General features: G+C 48.2%; 1 protein-coding gene across 4 annotated transcripts in view; it reads left to right on the top strand.

Moving 5' to 3' along the window:
- Positions 1-11,163: 11,163 nt before the first annotated feature.
- SAE1 (SUMO1 activating enzyme subunit 1) overlaps positions 11,164-25,113 on the top strand; it is an 86,779-nt gene continuing 72,829 nt past the window's right edge. For 2 of the 4 annotated variants that reach the window (XM_031659121.1, XM_031659120.1), the window contains exons 1-2: positions 11,164-11,362; positions 24,477-24,588. In XM_031659121.1, the coding sequence (XP_031514981.1) occupies positions 11,265-11,362; positions 24,477-24,588 (210 nt within the window). In that variant the 5' untranslated portion in view covers positions 11,164-11,264. Of the gene's footprint in view, positions 11,447-23,466; positions 23,591-24,476; positions 24,589-25,113 lie in introns of all 4 variants that reach the window. The other 2 variants (XM_031659122.1, XM_031659123.1) reach the window with 2 other exon arrangements.

The following is a 25,113-nucleotide window of genomic DNA, read 5'->3' as shown; positions in this document are numbered from 1 at the left end:
TACTTTCTGTCAATTTCCTGTTCCTTTCCCTGTCTCCTACTTTTTGGATGCTCTTGTAACTGTTTATTTTCTTTCTTTTTTTTTCCAAGACTGAGTCTTGCTCTGTGGCCCAGGCTGGAGTGCAGTGGCCCGATCTCACCTCACTGCAAGCTCCGCCTCCTGGGTTTACGCCATTCTCCTGCCTCAGCCTCCCGAGTAGCTGGGACTACAGACGCCCACTACCACACCCGGCTATTTTTTTTTATTTTTAGTAGAGACGGGGTTTCACCATGTTAGCCAGGATGGTCTCCATCTCCTGACCTCGTGATCCACCCGCCTCGGCCTCCCAAAGTGCTGGGATTACAGGTGTGAGCCACCGTGCCCAGCCAACTATTTATTTTCAAGTAGAGTCTTGCTCTGTGCCTCAGGCTATCATGCAGTGGCACTATCATAGCTCACTGCAACCTTGACCTCCTGGGCTCAAACAGTCCTCCTGCCTCAGCTGCCTGAGTAGCTGGGACTACAGGTGTGCACCACCATGCTAATTTTTTTTGCGTTGTAGTAGAGGTGAGATCTCCCTATATTGCCCAGGTTGGTCTCAAACATCTGACCTCAAGTGATCCTCCCACTTCAGTCTCCCAAAATGTTGGGATTACAAGTGTCAGCCACTGCACCCAGCTAACTTACTATTTAGCTGTTGATTAGTGTCTAGACTCAGTAAAGTTAGATAGTAATTTGCATAAGATTCTCCTTTGGAATAACTGCTCTGGCATAACAGACAAGCCTGAAAGAAGTTTACCAGTTTTGTATCCAATTTCCCAACATAATTGCAACATCCTTACTGCCCCCAACACGCTCTAGAATATCCATTGCTCCTTCTTTCGACCGTCTCTATTTTTCTGCTGCTTTCATCATTAATGAGTTCAATAACATCTTTGACATCTGCTCACCCTGTTTTTTTTTTTTTTGAGACGGAGTCTTTGCTCTGTAGCCCGGGCTGGAGTGCAGTGGCCGGATCTCAGCTCACTGCAAGCTCCGCCTCCCGGGTTTGTGCCATTCTCCCGCCTCAGCCTCCCGAGTAGCTGGGACTACAAGCGCCCGCCACCTCGCCCGGCTAGTTTTTTGTATTTTTAGTAGAGACGGGGTTTCACCGTGTTAGCCAGGATGGTCTCGATCTCCTGACCTCGTGATCCGCCCGTCTCGGCCTCCCAAAGTGCTGGGATTACAGGCTTGAGCCACCGCGCCCGGCCTGCTCACCCTGTTTTTGTATGAGAGTCATGTGTGTGTGTTTGTTCTTTGAGACAGGGTCTCATTCTGTCACCCAGGCTGGAGGACAGTGGCACTATCATGGCTCACTACATCATGGACCTCCTAGGCTCAAGCAGGCCTCCTGCCTCAGCGTCCTGAGTAGCTGAGACCACAGGTCGTGCCACCACGTCCAGCTAATTTTTTGAATTTTTGGTAGAGATGGGGTTTCACTATATTGCCCAGGCTGGTCTTGGGCAATATCACTGAGCTCAAGTGATCTGCCTTCATCAGCCTCTAAAGTGCTGGGATTGCTGGCATGAGCCACCATGCCCAGCCTGGGGACATTTTTTTTTTTTTTTTTTGAGACAGAGTCTTGTTCTGTCGCCCAGGCTGGAGTGCAGTGGTGGGATCTCGGCTCACTGCAACCTCCGCCTCCCAGGTCCAAGCGATTCTCCTGCCTCAGCCTCCTGAGTAGCTGGGATTACAGGCGCCCATCACCCGCCTGACTAACTTTTGTAATTTAAGTAGAGACGGGGTTTCACCATATTGGCCAGGATGGTCTCAATTTCCTGACCTCGTGATCTGCCTGCCTCGGCCTCCCAAAGTGTTGGGATTATAGGCATGAGCCACTGTGACCGACCAGGGACACATTTTAAAAGTTAAAAACATGACTCTTAGCCAGGTGCGGTGGCTTATGCTTGTAATCCCAGCTATTTGGGAGGCTGAGGCACAAGAATCACTTGAACCCTGGAAGTAGAGGTTTCAATGAGCCGAGATGGTACCACTGCACTCCACGCCTGAGTGACAGAGCAAGACTCTGTATCAAAAAACAGAAAATGTATATATATGTAGATAGATAGATACACATACACACATATATATCCCTATTTTATTTCATTTTTATTGTGGATTTTTTTTTTTTTTTGAGACAGTCTTGCTCTGTGGCCCAGGCTGGAGTGCAGTGACACATCTCGGCTCACTGCAACCTCCACCTCCCAAGTTCAAGTGATTCTCCTACCTCAACCTCCTGAGTAGCTGGGACTATAGGCGCCCGCTGCCACACCCGGCTAATTTTTGTATTTCTAGTAGAGATAGGGTTTCAACATGTTGGCCGGGCTGGTCTTGAACTCCTGACCTCAGGTGATCCGCCCGCATCAGCCTTGGGCTATTTTTTATTGAAGAATAACATATGTACAGAAAAAGTATATAATCACAGGTATGCAGCTTGACACATTTACGCAAAGTGAATGTTCTATATAACCAGCAGCTAAATCAAGAAACAGAAAATTAGAAGGCGAGCAGAGTCCCCATCCTGTTCCCATATAGTCACTGCTCCTTCTAAAGCAATCACCATTCTAACTTCTAGCCACATACATAAATATTCTCTTAATTTGTCTTAATTTTCTCATAAAAATTGAATGTATAATATGTACTCTTTTGTATCTGGCTTTTCATTCCACATTATATTTATAGCATATAGTTATAGTTCATTCATTCTCATTTCTGGATAGTATTCCACGGTGTGACTAAAGCAAGTATTACATGATTATGTGGAATGATTGGAACGCTCTTACACTGCTGTGACTTGAAATAACCATTTTGGGGCCAGGCGCAGTGGCTCACGCCTGTAATCCCAGCACTTTGGGAGGCCGAGGCAAGCGGATCACGAGGTCAGGAGATCGAGACCATCCTGGCTAACACGGTGAAACCCCATCTCTACTAAAAATGCAAAAAATTAGCCAGGCGTGGCGGCGGGTGCCTGTAGTCCCAGCTACTCGGGAGGCTGAGGCAGGAGAATGGTGTGAACCCAGGAGGCGGAGCTTGCAGTGAGGTGCGATCCGGCCACTGCACTCCAGCCTGGGCGACAGAGTAAGACTCCGTCTAATAAAAAAATAAATAAATAAATAAAACAACTAACCACTTTGGGCTGGGTACAGTGGCTCATGCTTGTAACCCCAGCACTTTGGGAGGCCGAGGCAGAAAGATTGCTTGAGCCTAGAGGTTTGAGACCAGTAGGGCAACATACCGAGTCCCTGTCTCTACAAAAAATACAAAAATTAACAAAGCATGGTGGTTTATGCCTGCAGTCATAGCTACTTGGGAGGTTGAAGGAGAAGGATCACTTGAGTCCAGGAGACGGAGGTTGCAGTGAGCCAGAAAACAAAACAAAACAAAACAAAAAACAGAAAAGAAAAGAAATAGTCCCTAAATGGCCAGGCATGGTGGCTCTCACCTGTAATCCCAGCACTTTGGGAGGCCTAGGAGGGCAGATCATTTGAGTTCAGGAGTTCGAGACCAGCTTGACCTACATGTGAAACCTTGTCTCTACTAAAATACAAAAATTAGCTGGACATGGTGGTGGGCACCTATAACCCCAGCTCCTCGGGAGGCTGAGCCAGGAGAATCGCTTGAATCCAGGAGGCAGAGGTTGCAGTGAGCCAAGATCATGCCACTGCATTCCTGCCTGGGTGACAGAGCAAGATTCCTTCTCAAAAACAAACAAACAAAAAATGTCCCTAACTGGGAACTGCTTAAATGTCCATAATAGAAGAAAAGACAGGGCCAGGCGAGGTGGCTCGTGCCTGTAATCCCAGCACTTTGGGATTCCAAGGTGGGCAGATCACTTGAGGTCAGGAGTTCGAGACCAGCGTGACCAACATGACGAAACTCCATTTCTACTAAAAATACAAGAAATTCAGCTGGGCGTCATGGTGCACGCCTGTAATCCCAGCCACTCGGGAGGCTGAGGCGTGAGAATCACTTGAACCTGGGAGGTGGAGATTGCAGTGAGCTGAAATTGTGCCACTGCACTCCAGCCTGGGTAATAGAGTGAGACTCTGTCTAAAAAAAAAAAAAAAAAGAAGAAAGAAAAAGAACACTGTATTGTACTGCACGCACATATTTTGTGCATATGCTTGGTTATAAAACCTAAATGGTAGAGTTGATTGCACCACATCCTGGACAGACTAGAGAATCTCCCCTTGCACTGGGCTCCACCAGCCTTACAGTTTTCTTTGCTGAAGAGTGAGAGGAGCAGGTCTCCCGGCCATGATACAAGCTGCCCCCAAAATTTCTTTCTTTTTTTTTCTTTTTTTTTTTGGAGACAGAGTCTCGCTCTGTTGCCCCAGGCTGGAGTGCAGTGGCACGATCTCGGCTCACTGCAAGCTCTGCCTCCCGGGTTGACGTCATTCTGTTGCCTCAGCCTCCCGAGTAGCTGCGACTACAGGCGCCCGCCACGACACCCAGCTAATTTTTTGTATTTTTTAGTAGAGACAGGGTTTCACTGTGTTAGCCAGGATGGTATCGATCTCCTGACCTCGTGATCCGCCCACCTCGGCCTCCCAGAGTGCTGGGATTATAGGCGTGAGCCACCGCGCCTGGCCCCCAACATTTCAAAGGGCTTTTTCTTACCACCTTTTCCATTAAAGGATGGGTGGGTAGGGGATGAAAGTTTCAGCAGCTTGCCCTGTATTTAGGGAAAAATAAAATTCTAACATAACTCTTCTCTGGGACCTCCAAAATATCTCTGGGCTGGCAGGTCCCTGTAGTTTTTTTTAATTGAATTTCCTCAAATGCACGTAAGTCAGCTAATACTTCCATGGTACTTGTTTCTTTCTGCTCTTGGTACATCGATATTATTATTATTATAATAATTATTTAATTATTATGAAACAGGGTCTTGCTCTGTCGTCCAGGCTAAGGTACAGTGGCACAATCACAGATCACTGCAGCCTCCACCTCATTGGCTCAAGTGATCCTCCAGTGTTAGCCTCTCGAGTAGCTGAGACCACAGGTGCACACCACCATGCCTAATAAATTTTTTTTTTTGAGATGGAGTCTCACTCTGTTGCCCAGGCTGGAGTGCAGTGGCACGATCTCTGCTCACTTCAAGCTCCACCTTCTGGGTTCACGCCATTCTCCTGCCTCAACATCCCGAGTAGCTAGGACTACAGGCGTCTGCCACCATGCCAGGCTAATTTTTTTTTTTTTTTTTGGTATTTTTAGTAGAGACGAGGTTTCACCGTGTTAGCCAGGATGGTCTCAATTTCCTGACCTCGTGATCCGCCTGCCTCAGCCTCCCAAAGTGTTGGGATTACAGGCGTGAGCCACCGCACCTGGCCAATTTTTGTATTTTTAGTAGAGATGGGGTTTCACCATGTTGGCCAGGCTGGTCTCAAACTCCTGACCTCATGATCTGCCTGCCTCGGGCTCCCAAAGTGCTGGGATTACAGGCGTGAGCTACCACGGCCGGATAGAATTTTTTCTTTTTTGTAGAGAAGGGGGTCTCCCTATGTTGGCCAGGCTGGTCTTGTACACCTGACCTTAAGTGATTTTCCTACCTCGGTCTCCCAAAGTGGTGGGATTACAGGTGTGAGTCACTGCAAACGGCCAGTACATTATTATGCTGATGAAAGACCTGTTTTTTTCTCTAGTTTCTGGGATGGCTGTTGGGAGGGTTATTCACACTGTGAATGAGGAGGCATTCTCACAGAAGTTCCTCCAGAGTGTGGAAGAAGTACTACCATTTGGCACCAACCCCTGGAGACACCTGGAGAACAAAGGAGGAGACCATTGGCCAAAGAGAGGCATTCCATTGTGTTGGAGCCTCCCTACCAGCAAGGTATAGCTTTTTTCCCTTTCTTCCTTGCTAATCCAATGGCAGAGTCCTTGAGGAGGTGAGAGGTACTGAGATCCAGGCTGGAAGAGGAGTGATTCATCTACCTGGTTCTGAAGGGATAATGTTGCCCCCTAGAGGACATTTTGGAAATTATTAAGGAAAATTAAGGACTTGTTTTTGGTTGTCGTCTGGTTCTCAAGGGAACAGTGGTGCTTCCTTGGGATCGTTTTTGGGAACTTACCTTTTTTCATCATCATAATGGTGAGGGGTTTGTTACTGGGACTAGAGGACAAGGACCAGACATGCCAAGATGTTCTGCAATATAGCATTCCTAGTTAATAATCAACTAATGAATAAAGTTAATGGTAGCTCTTAAAAAGTGGGGAAAAGACAGTTTATACTAAATTATGCTAAGCTGTAACACTGAACTGTACAGTTCTTTTGAAATTGTTTACATAGCAAGGTCATAGTTGACTCCTGGCCATTTGAAAGATTTAAGCCACCACTCTTGGGATTATGAAATTTTTTTTTTTTTTGAGATGGAGTCTTGCTCTGTTGCTTCAGGCTGGAGTGCAGTAGTGCGATCTCAGCTCACTGCAAGCTCTGCCTCTTGGGTTCACGCCATTCTCCTGCCTCAGCTTCCCCAGTAGCTGGAACCACAGGCGCCTGCCACCACGCCTAGCTAATTTTTTTTTTTTTTTTTTTTTGAGACGGAGTCTCGCTGTGTCGCCCAGGCTAGAGTGCAGTGGCCGGATCTCAGCTCACTGCAAGCTCTGCCTCCCGGGTTTTTACGCCATTCTCCTGCCTCAGCCTCCCGAGTAGCCGGGACTACAGGCGCCTGTCACCTCGCCTGGCTAGTTTTTCGTATTTTTTAGTAGAGACGGGGTTTCACCGTGTTAGCCAGGATGGTCTCGAACTCCTGACCTCGTGATCCGCCCGTCTCGGCCTCCCAAAGTGCTGGGATTACAGGCTTGAGCCACCGCGCCCGGCCAGCCTAGCTAATTTTTTGCGTTTTTAGTGGAGACAGGGTTTCACCGTGTTAGCCAGGATGGTCTTGATCTCCTGACCTCATGATCTGCCTGCCTTAGCCTCCCAAAGTGCTGGGATTACAGACGTGAGCCACCGCGCCCGGCTGAAAGTATTTTGGAACTAGATTGAGGTGGTGGTTGTATAGTATGGTGAAAGTACTAAAGGCCACTGAATTGTGCACTTCAAAATGCTGCCTAATTTTATATTATGTGAATTTCACCTCAATAAAAATGTCTCTCTCTTTTTTTTTTTTTTTTTTTGAGAAGGATTCTTGACCTGTAGCCAGATTGGAGTGCACTGGCACAATCTCAGCTCACTACAACCTCTGCCTCCCAGATTCAACCTGTTCTCCTGCCTCAGATTTGCGCCACCACGCCCAGCTAAATTTTTTTTTGCTTTTTCTTTTTAGTGGAGACGGGGTTTCACCATGTTAGCCAGGATGGTCGTGATCTCCTGACCTTGTGATCCGCCTGCCTCGGCCTCCCAAAGTGCTGGGATTACAGGCGTAAGCCACTGCGCCTGACCAATAAAAATGTTTTTTTAAAAAAGGATGTATGTTTCCAAACATGAGACTATACCATCACATTTAATTTTTCCCAGAAATTATAAAAAAGTAGAAGTGAGGAGAGGAAAGGGAGACACTTTTAGACCTTTAATGAGTCTACAATTACAGGAGAAAATAATTTGCGCAGCAATTAGCTTTATTTCCAGGGCTCTTTTTCACAAAGTGATCATTTTACAAGAGTTACGGCATAGGCACGGGTAAGAACCCGGGTCACTCCCTAACCAATTACGAATTACTATATGCCGTAGACCTTCAGGATTACTTTCTTTCTTTCTTTTTTTTCTTTGAGACAGAGTTTTGCTCTTGTTGCCCAGGCTGGCGTGCAATGGCACAATCTTGGCTCACTGCAACCTCCACCTCCCAGGTTCAAGCGATTCTCCTGCCTCAGCCTCCCGAGTAGCTAGGATTATAGGCATGTGCCACCATGCCTGGCTAATTTTTTTTTTTTTTCCTGAGACAGTGTCTCACTCTGTCGCCCAGGTTGGAGTGCAGTGGCAGGATCTCGGCTCACTGCAAGCTCTGCCTCCCGGGTTCACGCCATTGTCCTGCCTCAGCCTCCTGAGTAGCTGGGATTACAAGCGCCCGCCACCATGTCCAGCTAATTTTTTTTTTGTATTTTTAGTAGAAAGGAGGTTTCATGTGTTAGCCAGGATGGTCTCAATCTCCTGACCTCGTGATCCGCCCGCCTCAGCCTCCCAAAGTGCTGGGATTACAGGCGTGAGCCACCGAGCCCAGCCTAATTTTTAGTAGAGATAGGGTTTCTCCACTTTGGTCAGGATGGTCTTGAACTCCCAACCCTCCCAGGTTCCAGTGATTCTCTCCCCTCAGCCTCCTGGGTAGCTGGGATTACAGGCGCACACCACCACAGGTGGCTAATTTTTGTATTTTTAGTAGAAACGGGGTTTCACCATGTTGGCCAGGCTGGTCTCGAACTCCTGACCTCGGGTGATCCTCCTGTCACTGCCTCACAAAGTGCTGGGATTACAGGCATGAGTCACTGTGCCCGGCCTAATTTTTATATATTTTTTTGTAGATATGGGGTCTGGCTGTGTCTCAAACTGCTGGCCTCAAGTGATCCTCTCAAAGTGTTGGGATAACAGACATGAGCCACTGTGCCTGGCCTGTTGAAAGTTTTTCAACCATTATAGGTCCTTTGCCCCATACTTGCAGCAAGTCAATAGTGGGAGACACCAGGTTGCAGCAGAGAAAGAGGTTTAATCATAGGGCCACTGAAAACCAAGGGAGGAGATGGAAGGAAACCACGAATCCACCTCCCCAGGGAGTTCAGGGGTTTTTTAAGGGTTTTGGAGTGGGTTGAAGTGTGGGGATCGTTGGTTGGTTGAGTGCAGGGTGAAGTAATGAAACAGGGAGTTGAAGAAACTCTATTCTCCTGTCAATTTGGTTCCTCTCTGGGGTCTTCACACTGGTTGGCATCAGCTGTTCTGCTGGAATTCAGGATCTGAAAAACATCCTAGGCACCTTTTGTTTTTTTTTTGAGACAAGGTCTGTTGTCCAGGCTGGAGTGCAGTGGTGCCATCATATCTCATTGCAGCCTCCAACGCCTGGGCTCAAGGATTCTTCCACCTTAGCCTCCGAAGTAGCTGGGACTACAGGCATGCGCCACCACACCCAGCTAATAAAATTTTTTTTTTTTGTAGAGACAGGGATCTTGTCATGTTGCCCAGGCTGGTCTTGAACTCCTGGTCTCAAGTGATTCTCCTACCTCAGTCTTCTAAAGTGCTTAGGTGGGATTACAGGCGTGAGCCACCACGCCAGGTGCCAATTCTTAAATAAAAATACATGATTCCGCCAGGTGTGGTGGCTCACGCCTGTAATCCCAGCACTTTGGGAGGCCAAGGTGGGTGGATCACTTGATGTCAGGAGTTCGAGATCAGCCTGGCCACCATGGTGAAACCCTGTCTCTACTAAAAATACAAAAATTAGGCCCGGTACAGTGGCTCAAGCCTGTAATCCCAGCACTTTGGGAGGCGGAGACGGGCGGATCATGAGGTCAGGAGATCGAGACCATCCTGGCTAACACGGTGAAACCTGGTCTTCACTAAAAAATTAGCCTGGCGTGGTGGCAGGCGCCTGTAGTCCCAGCTACACAGGAGGCTGAGGCAGGAGAATGGCGTGAACCTGGGAGGTGGAGCTTGCAGTGAGTGGAGATTGCGCCACTGCACTTCAGTGTCGGCGACAGAGGCTCTCGTCTCAAAAAAAAAAAAAAAAAAAAGATGGGCGTGGTGGCTTTTTTTTTTTTTTTTTGAGATGAGAGTCTCTGTCACCCACACTGAAGTGCAGTAGCAGGATCTTGGTTCACTGCAACCTCTGCCTCCCAGTTCAAACAATTCTCCGGCCTGGGCCTGGCAATTGGCTGAGACTATGGGCATGCCACCACACCTGGCTAATTTTTGTATTGTTAGTAGAGAGGGGGTTTCACCATCTTGGCCAGGCTGGTCTCAAACTCCTGACCTCGTGATCTGCCCTCCTCAGCCTCCGAAAGTGCTGGGATTACAGGCATGAGCCACTGTGCCCTGCTAAAAAGCCTATGATTCTAACATCAGAAATCCTCCCACCTCAGCCTCCCACGTGGCTGGGACTATAGGCTCAGTGCCACCACACCAAGCTAATTTTTGCATTTTGAATAGAGATGGCGTTTCACTATATTGTCCACCTGGGGCCATCCGTGTTTTCTTTTCTGTTATTTTTATTTTATTTATTTATTTTTTTGAGACCGAGTCTCGCTCTATCTCAGGCTGGAGTGCAGAGACATGATCTTGGCTCACTACAAGCTCCAACTCCTGGGTTCAAGCGATTCTCCTGCTTCAGCCCCCCAAGTAGCTGGGACTACAGGTGTGAGCCACCATGCTCTGCTTTTTTTTAATTTTTAGTACAGACGGGATTTCGCCATGTTAGCTAGGCTGCTCTCGAACTCCTGATCTCAACTAATCTGCCTGCCTCGGCCCTCCGAAGTGCTGAGATTACACGCGTGAGTCACCACGCCTGGCCTATTCCTGTTTTCTTAATGCTTCTCTCTCCCACTGGGCCGTGACTGCCTCCGAAGCAGAGATGTGTCCATTTTTATTATTATTGTATGTCCAGGGCTGGGCACAAAGTGCAACGCATAGTAGGGACATGAAAGCCTGGGAACAGTGGCTGATGCCTGTAATCCCAGCACTTTGGGAGGCAGAGGCGGGAGGATAGCTTGAGACCAGGAGTTCGAGACCAGCCTTGGCAACACAGCGGGACCTCATCTGTATGAAAAAAAAAAGAAAATTGACAGTTCAATGTCACCTCTGATAAGCCTTCCCTGACCACCCCTGTTACTCTGTAGCCCCATGTCCTGCTTTATTTTTCTCCAAAGCATTTGTCATCGCTGGGTTTATATTTATTTCTCTTTGGGTTTTTCTCACTGGATCGTAAACTCCATGAGGACAGGGCTTTGTCGATTTTACTCAATACCCTATTTTACAACATCCCTATTGCTGGGATCTCAGTATGCACTCCTTAAATATTTGCAGAATTTAAGCGCCTCATAAGTGACCACGTGGGCAACGCCCTCGGGGCCTTAACCCGCGCCATTTTTGGGGCTAGGATTGGTTGGACCCTCCGTCACGTGACATGCAGTCGCCGGACCGCCTTTGAGTCTCGTGAGGTACTTTTGGTCCCAGGCTCCGCGGACGAGGTACTGCGCAGGCGTGGGGGAGGGGTCTGCGCACGCGCAGAAGCACCCCGGGTGTGCTGCCGGCGGAGGTTGGTGGCGCGCGGGGCTGGCGGGCGGTTGGCGTGAGCGGGACGTGAGCTGAGGCAGGAAGAGCCGGCGCCATGGTGGAGAAGGAGGAGGCTGGCGGCGGCATCAGCGAGGAGGAGGCGGCGCAGTATGACCGGCAGATCCGCCTGTGGGGACTGGAGGCCCAGAAACGGTCAGCGCCGGCGCGGCTTGAGGCGCCGAGGGTCTGGAGGGGGCGTCTAGTCTGAGGCGTTTGCGGCCCGGAAGGAGCGGGAAGGTGTGATTTGAAGGGAGGAGGCGGGAATTATGTGCCCCGGGATCGTCTCGCTCCTGAGGGAACTAGAGGGGTTGATTGGGGATGTTTCTGGAAGGTCTGGGAAGTGGTTGGGAGAGCCGTACCGAAGGATGGGAGCTCTGAAGGGGGCTCTGATTGGGGAGTCCTGAGGGAGCGGGAGAATTCAAACTCAGGAAATCCGAGGCCCGAAAGCGGTGACTGTGGGATTTAGGTCGCGGTTAGGGGATAAGAGGGGCTGGGGTACGTGGAAGGGGTGAGGTGAGGGACATAGTTCATTCATTCGATGGTGTGGGACCCGGTTCCGTGCTGGATACGGGGGAGACTGGACTGGCCAACCGGGCCGACGGGAGCTTACATTCTTGTGGGTGCTCAGGGGCGGGCCAGGCTGAAAGAATGCGGGTTTTGAGGAGTTTTGGAGCAAGTTATGTCAAATGGAACTCTTGAGAGGCTCGGAGAATCTGGAGGGGGACAGCAGTAGGCTCCCGAAAAGGTTGCTTGTGTCTGGTATGGGGCTGTGCCTTGGTAAGAGTGGAGACATAGTTTGGGCATTGTGGAGTAGCTTAGGGATGGAGTTTTCTTTTCTTTTCTTTTTTTTTTTTTTTTTGAGACGGAGTCTCGCTCTGTCGCCCAGGCTGGAGTGCAGTGGCCGGATCTCAGCTCACTGCAAGCTCCGCCTCCCGGGTTCACGCCATTCTCCTGCCTCAGCCTTCCGAGTAGCTGGGACTACAGGCACCCGCCACCTCGCCCGGCTAGTTTTTTTTTGTATTTTTTAGTAGAGACGGGGTTTCACCGTGTTAGCCAGGATGGTCTCGATTTCCTGACCTCGTGATCCGCCCATCTCGGCCTCCCAAAGTGCTGGGATTACAGGCTTGAGCCACCGCGCCCGGCCCCGACTAATATTTATATATATATTTTTGTAAGATGGGGTTTTGCCACGTTGCCCAGACTGGTCTTGAACTTCCAAGCTCAAGCGATCCTTGGCCTCAAGAGATCTCCCCCCAACTCAGACTCCTAAAATGCTGGGACTACAGGCCTGAGTCACCATGCCTGGCCTCACCGATCAATATTTTTACTTAGCCGGGACGCAGTGGCTCACACCTGTAATCCCAGCACTTTGGGAGGCTGAGTTGGGGGGAGGGGATCTCTTGAGTCCAGGAGTTTGAGACCAGCCTGGGTAACATTGCCAAACCCAGTCTCTACAAAAATACAAAAATTAGTCAGGCATGGCGGCATGAGTTTATAGCCCCAGCTAGTCTGGAGGTTGAGGTGGGAGCATCACCTGAGCCCCCAGGAGGCGGAGGTTGCAGTAAGCCGTGGTCGCGCCACTACACCCCAGCCTGGGTGACAGAGTGAGGAGGCCCTGTCTCAAAAAAAAAAAAAAAAAAATTCCACAAATGTGTACATACGTGTCAGTCATTAAAGGATGGTGAAGTGGGAGGGTTGTTTTGATAGGTTGGCTGGGAAAGGGCTCTGAAGAGGTAACATTGAGCCTCTTAAGAAGGGAAAAAGCCTTGTGATCATCTAGGAGAACTTTCCTAGCAGAGAGAACAGCAAGTGCACATTCCCAGAGGCCCAGGCATGATCGTCAAATTAGAGAAATAAGGTGGCAAGAACCAAATGAGTTGAGTAGCTTTTATTCTAAGTGTGTGGGGAAAACCTGTTGGAGTGTTTTGAGTGTGGGAGTAACATGATCTGTGGGTTTTTTTGTTTTGTTTTGTTTTGTTTGTTTTGTTTTGTTTTGAGATGGAGTCTCGCTCTGTCGCCCAGGCTGGAGTGCAATGGCTCAGTCTTGGCTCACTGCAACCACCGCCTGCCAGGTTCAAGCGATTCTCCTGCCTCAACCTCCTGAGTGGCTGGGACTATAGGCACCTGCCACCACACCCGGCTAATCTTGTGTATTTTTAGTAGAGACAGGGTTTCACTGTGTTAGCGAGGATGGTGTCCATCTCCTGACCTCGTGATCTGCCTGCGTTGGCCTCCTAAAGTGCTGGCATTACAGGCGTGAGCCACTGCGCCTGGCCTGGTTTGTGTTTCCATTCCTGGCAGAAATGGAAGTAAAGATTCTGGCTGGACTGTTGCAGTAATCTAGTTGAGACAAAAATATTGGTGGCTTGAAACTCAAGAGAAGAGGTCAAATATATATATATTCTGGATATATATATGTTTTACAGGTAGAAGAGGGAACAGGATTTGGGACAGAAATCCAGTATGACACCACTGTTTTTGGCTTGAGCACCTGGAATGATGGAATTGCCATTTTGAAAGATATGGGGAGCTGTAGGTTTGGTGGGGTCAGGGAAAAGTCAGTTCTCTCTTAGCTTTCAGATTTTTTTTTTTTTTGAGACGGAGTCTCGCTCTGGCCCAGGCTGGAGTGCAGTGGCATGATCTTAGCTCACTGCAAGCTCCGCCTCCCAGGTTCACACCATTCTTCTGCCTCAGCCTCCCGAGTAGCCGGGACTACAGGCGCCCGCCACCGTGCTTGGCTTTTTTGTTTTTTTGTTTTTTTTTTTGTTTTTTTTTTTTTTTTTTTTGAGACGGAGTCTCGCTCTGTCGCCCAGGCTGGAGTGCAGTGGCCAGATCTCTGCTCACTGCAAGCTCCGCCTCCCGGGTTTACGCCATTCTCCTGCCTCAGCCTCCCGAGTAGCTGGGACTACAGGCGCCCACCACCTCGCCCGGCTAGTTTTTTGTATTTTTTAGTAGAGAGGGGGTTTCACCATGTTAGCCAGGATGGTCTCCATCCCCTGACCTCGTGATCCGCCCGTCTCGGCCTCCCAAAGTGCTGGGATTACAGGCTTGAGCCACCGCGCCCAGCCTATGTTTGTTTGTATTTTTAGTAGAGACGGGGTTTCACTGTGTTAGCCAGGATGGTCTCGATCTCCTGACCTTGTGATCCACCTGCCTCGATCTCCCAAAGTGCTGGGATTACAGGCGTGAGCCACCATGCCCTGCCCAGATTTGTTTTTTTATACAACTAAGTAGAAATATGTGAGGGGTTGAGTTCAGAGGTAAAATTTGGGTGATGGTGGGCATTGTGTGAGTACAGTGTTTAGAATTAATGGAGGGGTTGGGGAAGCAGACATGTCAGGAGAATTTAGTTTGAGGGGGTGGGAGCTTTCAGGAGGTTTTGGAGTGTGCAGTGGTGGGATGGGAATTACCTCAGGCTCATTTCAGATCTGTGGGGTCTTTGATGGGGTCGGGGATGTCATCATGAGGCATTAACATTGGTGGGAAGGTTGAAGCCACCTGGAATAGATTGGGAATTAAGTGATGCGAATATGCCTCTGGACATAGGTGGGCTGCATTGATTTTAGGGACTGCTATTTTCTGGATGGAGTGGAAAGAGGTTTTATGTGAGTTGGAGGAAACTTTGAGGAAGCTTGGGGTGTTATGAGGTCCTAAAGGGTTGACTAGGGGATTCTAAAGTCCTGGAAGGGTTAATCGAAGGGGTTTGTGGCAGTAGATAGTTTTGTTTGAAGTGGGGCAAAGTTGGTGAGATTTAAACTGGAATGTAGTTAGGGAACTTTCACAGGGATAGGGATGATTTTTCTGAGAAGCAGTGAAGAATGGATGGGGGGCCTCTGAGTGGTAGATGACCTAAGGGACAAGTCAAGGTCAGGGCATGGAATTTGTGGGAGGTGGGAATTATTCTGAGGGAGTGGAGCTGTACTGAATTTGATGGAGAACATGAAAAGGACTGGCTGGGGGTTGTAGGAGGGACGGAAGAGGTTATTTGTAATTTGTACTCTATTTTTAGACAGTCTTAGGAGTTTATTACAGTGTTTTTATGTCCATTTTCAGCGAAGTCTTTAAGAAATTAAACATTTTTTGTGTGTGAGTACATAGTAGGTGTATATATTTTGGGGGTATGTGAGATACTTTGATACAGGCATACAATGGGTAATAATCACATGAGGGTAAATGGGGTATCCACCACCTTAAGCACTTATCCTTTGTGTTACAAACAATCCAATTATATTATTTTAGTTACTTTGAAATGTACAACAAATTATTGTGAACTAGTCACCCTGTTATGCTATCAAACACCAGATCTTATTCATTGTATTTAATTATATTTTTGTACCCCTCTACCCCCCACTATCCTTCCTAGCCTCTGGTAACCATCAGTCTACTATCTGCATAAGTTCAATTGTTTTAATTTTTTTTTAGTTCCCATAAATAAGTGAGAGCGTGCAAAGTTTGTCTTTCTATGCCTGACTTATTTCACTTAACATGATAACCTCCAGTTCCTTCCATGTCGTTGTAAATGACAGGATCTCATTCCTTTTTTTTTTTTTTGTAGGCAGGGTCTCCTTCTGTTGCCCAGACTAGAGTGCAGTGGTGTGATCACAGCTCACTTCAGCCTTGACCACTTGGGCGCAGGTGATCCTCCCACCTCAGCCTCCCAGTAGTTGTGACTACACCATGTGCCACAAGCCCAGCCAATATTTTAGTAGAGGTGGGGTTGCACCAGGCTAGTCTCGGGCTCCTGGGCTCAAATAATCCTCCTGCCTCCCTTCAAAGTGCTGGGATTAGAGGTGTGAACTGCCATGCCCAGCCTTTGTACCAGGATTTCTTTCTTTCTTTCTTTTTTTTTTTGTTGAGACAGACACTCTGTCACCCAGGCTGGAGTGCTGTGGCGTGATCTCACTGCAAGCTCCGCCTCCCAGGTTCCTGCAGTTCTCCTGCCTCAGCCTCCCAAGTAGCTGGGACTACAGGCGCCTGCCACCACACCCGGCTACTTTTTGTATTTTTAGTAGAGAGGGGGTTTCACCGTGTTAGCCAGGATGGTCTCCATCTCCTGACCTCGGGATCTGCCCGCCTTGGCCTCCCAAAGTATTGGGATTACAGGTGTGAGCCACCGCGCCTGGCCTTTTTTTTTTTTTTTTTCTTTTTTGAGACAGAGTCTCCCCCTGCCGCCCAGGCTGGAGTGCAGTGGCCAGTCACGCCTCACTGCGAGCTCCGCCTCCTGGGTTCACCCCATTCTCCCACCTCAGGCTTTGGAGTAGCTGGGACTACAAGCGCCCGCCACCACGCCCGGCTAATTTTTGTATTTTTAGTAGAGATGGGGTTTCACCTTGTTAGCCAGGTTGGTCTTGATCTCCTGACCTCGTGTACCACAATTTTGCTCGGCTTGCGCCCCAGGTTGAGTGCAGTGGCGCAGATCTTGGCTTACTGCAAGCTCCGCCTCCTGCTCCATGCCATTCTCTGGCCTCAGCCTCCCGAGTAGCTGGGACTACAGGGCGCCAGCCACCGCCTGGCCAATTTTTTAGCTTTAGTAGAGATCGGGTTTCCCAGGTCTTGATCTTCTGACCTCATTATCCGGCCGCCTCGGCCTCCCAAGTGTACTACAATTTATTTATCCATTTGTCTTTTGATAGACACATGGGTTGCTTTCAAATCTTGGCTATTGTGAAGAGTGCTGTAATAAACATGGGAGTGCAGATACCTTTTTTTTTTTTTAGACCAAGTCTCGCTCTGTCGCCCAGGCTAGAGGGCAGTGGCATGATCTCAGCCCAGTACAACCTCCGCCTCCCAGGTTCAAGCGATTTTCCTGCCTCAGCCTCTGGAATAGCTGGGATTACAGGCACCTGCCACCACGCCCAGCTAATTTTTGTATTTTTAGTAGAGATGGGGTTTACTATGTTGGCCAGGCTGGTCTCAAACTCTTGGCCTCAGGTGATTGGCCCTCCTTGGCCTCCCAAAGTGTTGGGATTACAGGCGTGAGCCACCACACCAGGCCTGATTGATTTTCATTTGGGTATATACTTAGCAGTGGGATGGCATTTTCACCTGACTCTTTTCTTTTTTTTTTTTTTTTTGAGATGGAGTTTCGCTTTTGTTGCCCAGGCTGGAGTGCAATGGTGCAATCTCAGCTGACCACAACCCCTGCCTCCTGAGTTCAAGCAATTCTCCTCTTTCAGCCTCCCGAGTAGCTGGGATTACAGGCATGTGCCACCACGCCTGGTGTAAAATTTTGTATTTTAGTAGAGACGGAATTCCTCCATGTTGGTCAGGCTGTGAACTCCTGATCTCAGGTGATCCACCCACCTTGGCCTCCCAAACTTCTGGGATTACAGGCGTGAGCCACAGCCCCCAGCCTTCACCTGAGTCTTATAGCAGCTCTCTGGAGTAGGAAGGGCAGTGATTTCCTTCTCTGTTCAGATGAGGAAGGAGGCTCCACAGAGCAAATTGACTTGCCTCTAAGAGGGCTCTAAGTGGGATAGGAGAACTCTGGAGACTGGAGTTCCTTTATGAAATGGAAGCCCTGAAAATATGCAGACTGATAAGATGTACAAATTGTGGGGCATTGTATAAGACAGTTGTCCTAGTTTTCTTCCAGAAGTCAGTTTCATGGGAAAAACAAGTGAAGGGACTGTTGTGGATTAAAAGAGAGTAAAGGCCATCACGGTAACTCAGCCTGTAATCCCAGGACTTTGAAGGGCTGAGGTGGGTGGATCACCTGAGGTCAGGAATTCGAGACTAGCCTGGCCAACATGGTGAAACCCCATCTCTACTAAAAATACAAAAAAAAATTAGCCAAGTGTGGTGGTGGGAGCCTGTAACCCCAGTTACTTGGGAGGCAGAGGCAGGAGAATCACTTGAACCCAGGAGGCGGAGGTTGCAGTGAGCTGAGGTCGCGCCATGGCACTCCAGCCTGGGTGACAAGAGCGAAACTCCATCTCAAAAATAAATAAATAATAAATAAACTAAAATGGAGTAAAGAAGCAGCTTCCTAGAGCAGATTTGGTTGCTTAAATTGAGGCCAAGTTTCTGGAGTTTTTATCGATATTTGACAATTACAACTAAAATTTTTTTTTTTTTTTTTTTTTTTTTTGAGACGGAGTCTCGCTCTGCCGCCCAGGCTGGAGTGCAGTGGCCGGATCTCAGCTCACTGCAAGCTCCGCCTCCCGGGTTCACGCCATTCTCCTGCCTCAGCCTTCCGAGTAGCTGGGACTACAGGCGCCCGCCACCGCGCCCGGCTAGTTTTTTGTATTTTTTAGTAGAGACGGGGTTTCACCGTGTTAGCCAGGATGGTCTCGATCTCCTGACCTCGTGATCCACCCGTCTCAGCCTCCCAAAGTGCTGGGATTACAGGCTTGAGCCACCACGCCTAGCCAACTAAAATTTTTTTTTCTCACTCTGTCACCCAGGCTGGAGTGCAGTGGTGCAGTGATGTGATCTTCAGCTCACTGCAACCTCCCCCTCCCCCCCACCAGGTTCAAGGGATTCTCCCACCTCAGCCCCACAAGTAGCTGGGACCATATGCCATAACACTCAGTTAATTGTGTGTGTGTATGTGTGTGTGTATGTGTGTGTGACGGAGTCTTATGGGAATTAACTGACATAATACATACAAAGAGCCCACAGTGCTTGGCACATAGTAAATGTTAGATAAATGTTGGCTATTATTATTTTATTATGTACCAGATTTCTATAATTCTGCTGATGGACACAGGTTTGTTTTGGTGTGTATATTAATTCACAGCCATTTGAGTAACAGTATGTCCTAAATGCCAAGGAAGTTATTGGTTCTAGGGATACAGTGGTTTCTGGAGTTTACATTCTAATGGGGGGGTCAGTAAACATATAAACAAGTAGTGTAGCTTAGCACAGTGATGTGTGCCTGTGATCCCAGCTACTGGGGAGGCTGAGGTTGGACGATCACTTGAGCCAGGAGATTGAGACTAGCTTGGGCAACATAGTGAGGCCCTATGTCAATCAAAACAATGGGCAACATAGGCCCCATCTCAATAAAAACAAAAACAAATAGCATAATTTGAGATAGAGGATGTGGATCTATTTTAAATTAGGTGGCCAGTATGGACTTCTCTTGAGGAGGTGACAGTTGAGCTGAGACCTAAAGAATGTGTCCCTCAAGAAGTTGAGGGAAGAAGCAGCGGGAAGCACTAATGCCAAGGTCCTAACGTGGGAGCAAGGATGATGTTCTCTAGGATCAGCCTCCCGAGTAGCTGGGCCTACAGGCATGTGCCACCATGCCTGGCTGATTTTTTTCGTTTGTTTGTTTGTTTTGAGGTGGAGTCTCGCTCTCTAGCCCAAGCTGGAGTGCAGTGGCGCGATCTCAGCTCACCTCAAGCTCTGCCTCCTGGGTTCACGCCATTCTCCTGCCTCAGCCTCCCGAGTAGCGAGGACTACAGGCACCCACCACCACGCCCAGCTAATTTTTTGTATTTTTAGTAGAGACGGGGTTTCACCATGTTAACCAGGATGGTCTCAATCTCCTGACCTTGTGATCTCCCTGCCTCAGCCTCCCAAAGTGCTGGGATTACAGACGTGAGCCACCACGCCCGGCCTAATTTTTGTATATATTTTGTATATTTTGTAAATTTTGTATACAGGTTTTCCCCATATTGGCCAGGCTGGTCTCAAACTCCTGACCTCAAGTGATCCGCCCGCCTCAGCTAATTTTATGTATTTTTAGTAGAGACGGGGTTTCACCATGTTAGCCTGGATGGTCTCCATCCCCTGACCTCGTGATGCTCCTGCCTTGGCCTCCCAAAGTGCTGGGATTACAGGCATAAGTCACTGTGCCTGGCACACCCAGCTAATTTTTATTTTTTTTTGTACAGATGGAGTCTTACTTTGTTGCCCAGGCTGGTTTCCAACTCATGGGCTCAAGTGATCCTCATGCCTTGCCTTCCCAAAGTGCTGGGATTACAGGTGTGACCCACTGCATCCAGCCTGTTGTAGTTTTGTAGGACAGAAATGATGGTGGCTCAAACTAGAGTGGTGGATGTGGAAGTCGAGGGAAGTAGATGGATGATGCTACCGTGAATGTGTATATTTTCTTTTCTTTTTTTTTTTTCTCCAGACGGAGTCTCGCTCTGTTGTCCAGGCTGGAGTGCAGTGGCGCGATCTCCGCTCACTGCAAGCTCCACCTCCCGAGTTTACGCCATTCTCCTGCCTCAGCCTCCCGAGTACCTGGGACTATAGGCGCCCGCCACCACTCCCGGCTAATTTTTTTTTTTTTGTATTTTTAGTAGAGATGGGGTTTTTACGTGTTAGCTAGGATGGTCTCCGTCTCCTGACCTGTGATCTGCCCGCCTCGGCCTCCCAAGATGCTGGGATTACAGGTGTGAGCCACTGCGGCCGGCCGAATGTGTATCATTTTTGTGCCCACTTGGGTTTTTTTTTTTTTTTTTTGAGAAGGAGTCTTGCTCTTTCACCCAGGCTGAAGTGCAGTGGTGCGGTCTCGGCTCACTGCAGCCTCCGCCTCCTGGGTTCAAGTGATTCTCCTGTTTCAGCCTCCCAAGTAGCTGCGATTACAGGTGCCTGCCACCACTGGCTAATTTTTTTGTTTTGAGAGGGAGCCTCGCCTCAGGTCTAGGGTGGGAGTGTGCAGTGGCACCATCTTGCTCACTGCAAGCCTCGGCCCGGTTCACGCCATTCTCCTGCCAGCCTCCTCAGTGGCTGGGACCACAGGCCACCAGCGCGTCTCGGCTAATTTTTGTAAGCTTTTAGAGACAGGGTTTCTTTTTTTTTTTTTTTTTTTTTTTTTTTTGACATAGAGTCTCACAGTCACCCAGGCTGGAGTGCAGTGGGCGCTGACCTCGCTCACTGCAAGCTCCGGCCCCAGGTTCAGGCCATATTCCTCCTGCCTCAGCCTCCGAAAGGCTGGGACTAGGCTACCACCACTGCCAGTTTTTTGTATTTTTAGTAGAGACGGGTTTCACCCATGTTAGCCAGGATGGTCTCATTCTGACCCTGATTCACTGCCTCCCAAAGTGCTGGGATTACAGGCTTGAGCCACCACTCGTGCCAAGACAGGGTTTCACCGTAGTTAGCTAGGATGGCCTCAATCTCCTGACCTCAAAGGATCCTACCGCCTCCCAAAGTACTGGGATTACAGGTGTGAGCCGCTGTGCCACACCTGACTAATTTTTGTAATTGTAGTAGAGATGGGGTTTCACCGTGTTGGCCAGGCTGGTCTCTAACTCCTGACCGCAAGTGATCTACCCACCTCGGCCTCCCAAAGTGATGGGATTTGTAAACCCAGCACTTTGCGGGAGGCAGAAGCAGGAAGATTGCTTGAGCCCAGGAGTTAGAGATCAGCCTGGGCAACATAGTGAGACCCTGTGTCTACAAGAAAAAAACCAAATCCATAAATTAGCCAGGTGCAGTGGTGTGCACCTGTAGTCCCAGGACTCAGTAGACTGAGGTGGCATATCACTTGAACCTAGGAGGTTGAGGCTGCAGTGAGCCCATCTTGCCACTGCCCTTCAGTCTGGTTTCACAGAATGAGACCCTGTTTCAATAAAACAAAACAAAACGTAAGCATGATATTTGGTGTCGATGGCAGTTGAGTAATGAATTTTATTTTATTGTATTTTTTTGAGATAGAGTCCGTCACCCAGGATGGAGTGCAGTGGTGCAGTCTTGGCTCATTGACACCTCTGCCTCCCGGGTTCAAGTACTTCTTCTGCCTCAGCCTCCCAAATAGCTGGGATTACAGGTGCCTGCCATTAACACGCCCAGCTAATTTTTTGTTTTTTTTTTTAAACAGGCTATTTTTTTTTTTTTTTAAATAGTCTCGCTGTGTCGCCCAGACTGGCATGATCTCAGCTTACTGCAAAACCGCCTCCCAGGTTCAAGTGATTCTCCTGCCTCAGTGTCCCGAGTAACTGGGATTACAGGCACCCGCCACCACTCCTGGCTAATTTTTGTATTTTCAATAGAGACGTAGTTTTGCCATGTTGGCCAGGCTGGTCTCGAACCCCTGTACTCAAGTGATCTATCTGCCCGTCTCGACCTCCCAAAGTGCTTGGATTACAGGTGTGAATCACCACACCTGGCCATAATTTTTTTTTTTATTTTTAGTAGAGAGGGGGTTTCACCAGGTTGGACAGGCTGGTCTCAAACTCCTGACCTCAGGTAATCCACCCATCTCAGCCTCCCAAAATGCTGGGATTACAGGCGTGAGTCACTGGGCCCAGCTGAGTAATGAATTTTAAAAAACTGCAGAGCAGAGTCTGTAGAGCTATGTAGAAATGTAGGTCGTGGAGAGGAGATTTATTGTCAGGGACTTTTTATATGTAGCTGTTGCTGGAAGAGTTCGGGGAGGGGGAGTGCTTGCTGGTGTCGACTCAGCCATGATAAAAAAGGCTTTTTTGAGGAAATGGCATTGGAGTTGGGTTTTGAAGAGGAAAGGCTTAGCTAGGCATTGAGAGGAAGAAATGGTGCATTTTGTGAGGGTGGAATGTTGTGATTAAATTTTATTTAGTTTTTAATTAAATTAATAGCAAACTTATTAGCCAGCAGAACTTGAATTGTGTGAAACTATTCTTAGTTATTACTAAATCCTTTTCAGTATGAATAATACATTTGCTGCAGAATTATTAATGAGTTTGGTTACATGATGCAGCCCAAGATCTTGATGAGTTGGTTCATAATATATGATGTAAAGTCTATATTTCCTTTTTGAAATCTGAAAAATTGTGATTCTGAAATACTTCTGGTTCAAGAAATTTCAGATAAGATATAGTGGATCTGTTCTGCTTCTTATTGACCTCAGATAAGCCTTGGGATGGCCTGACCTCTGATTGCCTTTTTTCAGCCTCATCTTCTGTCACTTTACAGATTTAAAAAGCTAAAAACAAGGCCGGGCGCGGTGGCTTATGCCTGTAATCCCAGCACTTTGGGAGGCTGAAGTGGGTGGATCACTTGAGGTCAGGATTCGAGACCAGCCTGAACAACATGGTGAAACCCTGTCTCAACCAAAAATACAAAAACTAGCTGGGCATGATGGCAGGTGCCTATAATCCCAGCTATTCAGGAGGCTGAGGCAGGAGAATTGCTTGAACCTGGGAGGTGGAAGTTGCAGTGAGCTGAGATCAGCCGCTGTACTCCAACCTGGGTGACAGAGCGAGACTCCGTCTTTAAAAAAAAAAAAAAAAAAGGGTTAAAACAATTCCCTGTGTACATCCTCTTTTCGTGCCACTGTGTGTTTTGCTTGTGTATTATACTTAACTAGCGCCTCTTCTCAGGACCTCTTCTGCTGTCATACTAGTTTGAGCCACCATCATCCTCCCTCACCTTAACTGTGACATCTTCCTACCCCCGTGGCTTTCCATCATGCTTAGAAGAAAATCCAGAATCCTTCTATTGCACGTAAGAGCCTTCATGATGTGGCCCCTGGTTCCAACTTTTCAGCCTGTCTGTCGTTCCTATCCCTGGAACATGCCAAGCGCTCCTGCTTCAGGGCTTTTGCATTTGCTGTTTTCTCTATCTGGAATTTTCTGCTCCCAAATATCTGTGTGTTTGTCCTTTATTTCATTTTGATTTTTGCTCATATGGCATTTCCTCAGAAAGGCTTGTATGATTTCTCTGTCTCAAATAGTGTTCTTCATCATTCTTGATTCCTGTCACATTTGATTTTTATCACTTTTTCACATAATATGTATCTATTTGTTTATCTGCTCCTACTTTTTCATGAGGGCAGGGACTGTGTCTTTCTGATTCACTGCCTTATTTCCATACCATAGAAGGATGCCTGGCATAGTAGGTACTCAATAAATATTTGTGGAATGAATTATTATGTGCATTATGGATTGGAGCCTGTCTCTTTCCTAGATTTGAGGCGTGATGGCTCAATGCAGTTAGAACCAAAATGATTTTTTTTTTTTTTTGAGACAGAGTCGCAATCTTGTTGCCCAGGCTGGAGAGCAGTGGCGTGATCTCGGCTCACTGCAACCTTCGCTTCATGGTTTCAAGTGATTCTCCTGCCTCAGACTCCCAAGTAGCTGAGATTACAGGCGTCTGCCACTACACCCAGCTAAGTTTTGTATTTTAGTAGAGATGGGGTTTCACCACGTTGGTCAGGCTGGTCCCAAACTGCTGACCTCAGGTGATCCGCCCATCTCAGCCTCACAAAGTGCTGGAATTACAGGTGTGAGCCACCGTGCCTGGCAAACCAAAATAATTTGTGTATTTTTTGTTCTGTGATTCTGCAAGCTTACTGTTCTGTATCATTAGGTTAACAATGTTTGTCTTACAGGCTGCGGGCCTCCCGGGTGCTTCTTGTCGGCATGAAAGGACTTGGGGCTGAAATTGCCAAGAATCTCATCTTGGCAGGAGTGAAAGGACTGACCATGCTGGATCACGAACAGGTGCGCTGTTGTCAGCTCATTCCTCCCCTGCTCTGGCTCCCCTTTCCAGTATGAAGACCTGCAGGTTTTGTGAGTTCCTACTTGTGCCTTAAGGGCTGTGAAAAGAGGGCTAACATTAATGAACCGTTGCCTCTGGAGACTGAAGGTGCTATTGTTGGGTTTGAATTCCAGCTCCACCACATCTAGCTGGATGAGCAGTGGAGACTCACATCCCCTCATTGAGCTTGCCTGTCTGTAAAATGGGGTTAATAATATCTCCCTTGGTGGTTGCTTGTGAGGCATAGAGACGTGTTTTTCCAATTTGTGCCTGAAAATGACCTGAGTGACTAACTGAAAATGCAGAGTGGCCTGGAGGCTTTGTGGTGCCCTAGCTTTCACCCCTAGTGATTCTCATTTAGGTCCGAGATGAGCTCAGGAGTATGTGCATTTAAAAGGTATTTTAGGGCCGGACGCAGTGGCTCATGCCTGTAATCTCAACACTTTGGGAGGCTGAGGCAGGTGGATCATATGAGGTCAGGAGTTTAA

Source organism: Papio anubis, chromosome 20, assembly GCF_008728515.1.
Source record: "Papio anubis isolate 15944 chromosome 20, Panubis1.0, whole genome shotgun sequence".
NCBI lineage: Eukaryota > Metazoa > Chordata > Mammalia > Primates > Cercopithecidae > Papio > Papio anubis.
Note: the sequence above shows the minus strand (reverse complement) of the source record. Positions and strands in the feature narration are given on the sequence as shown.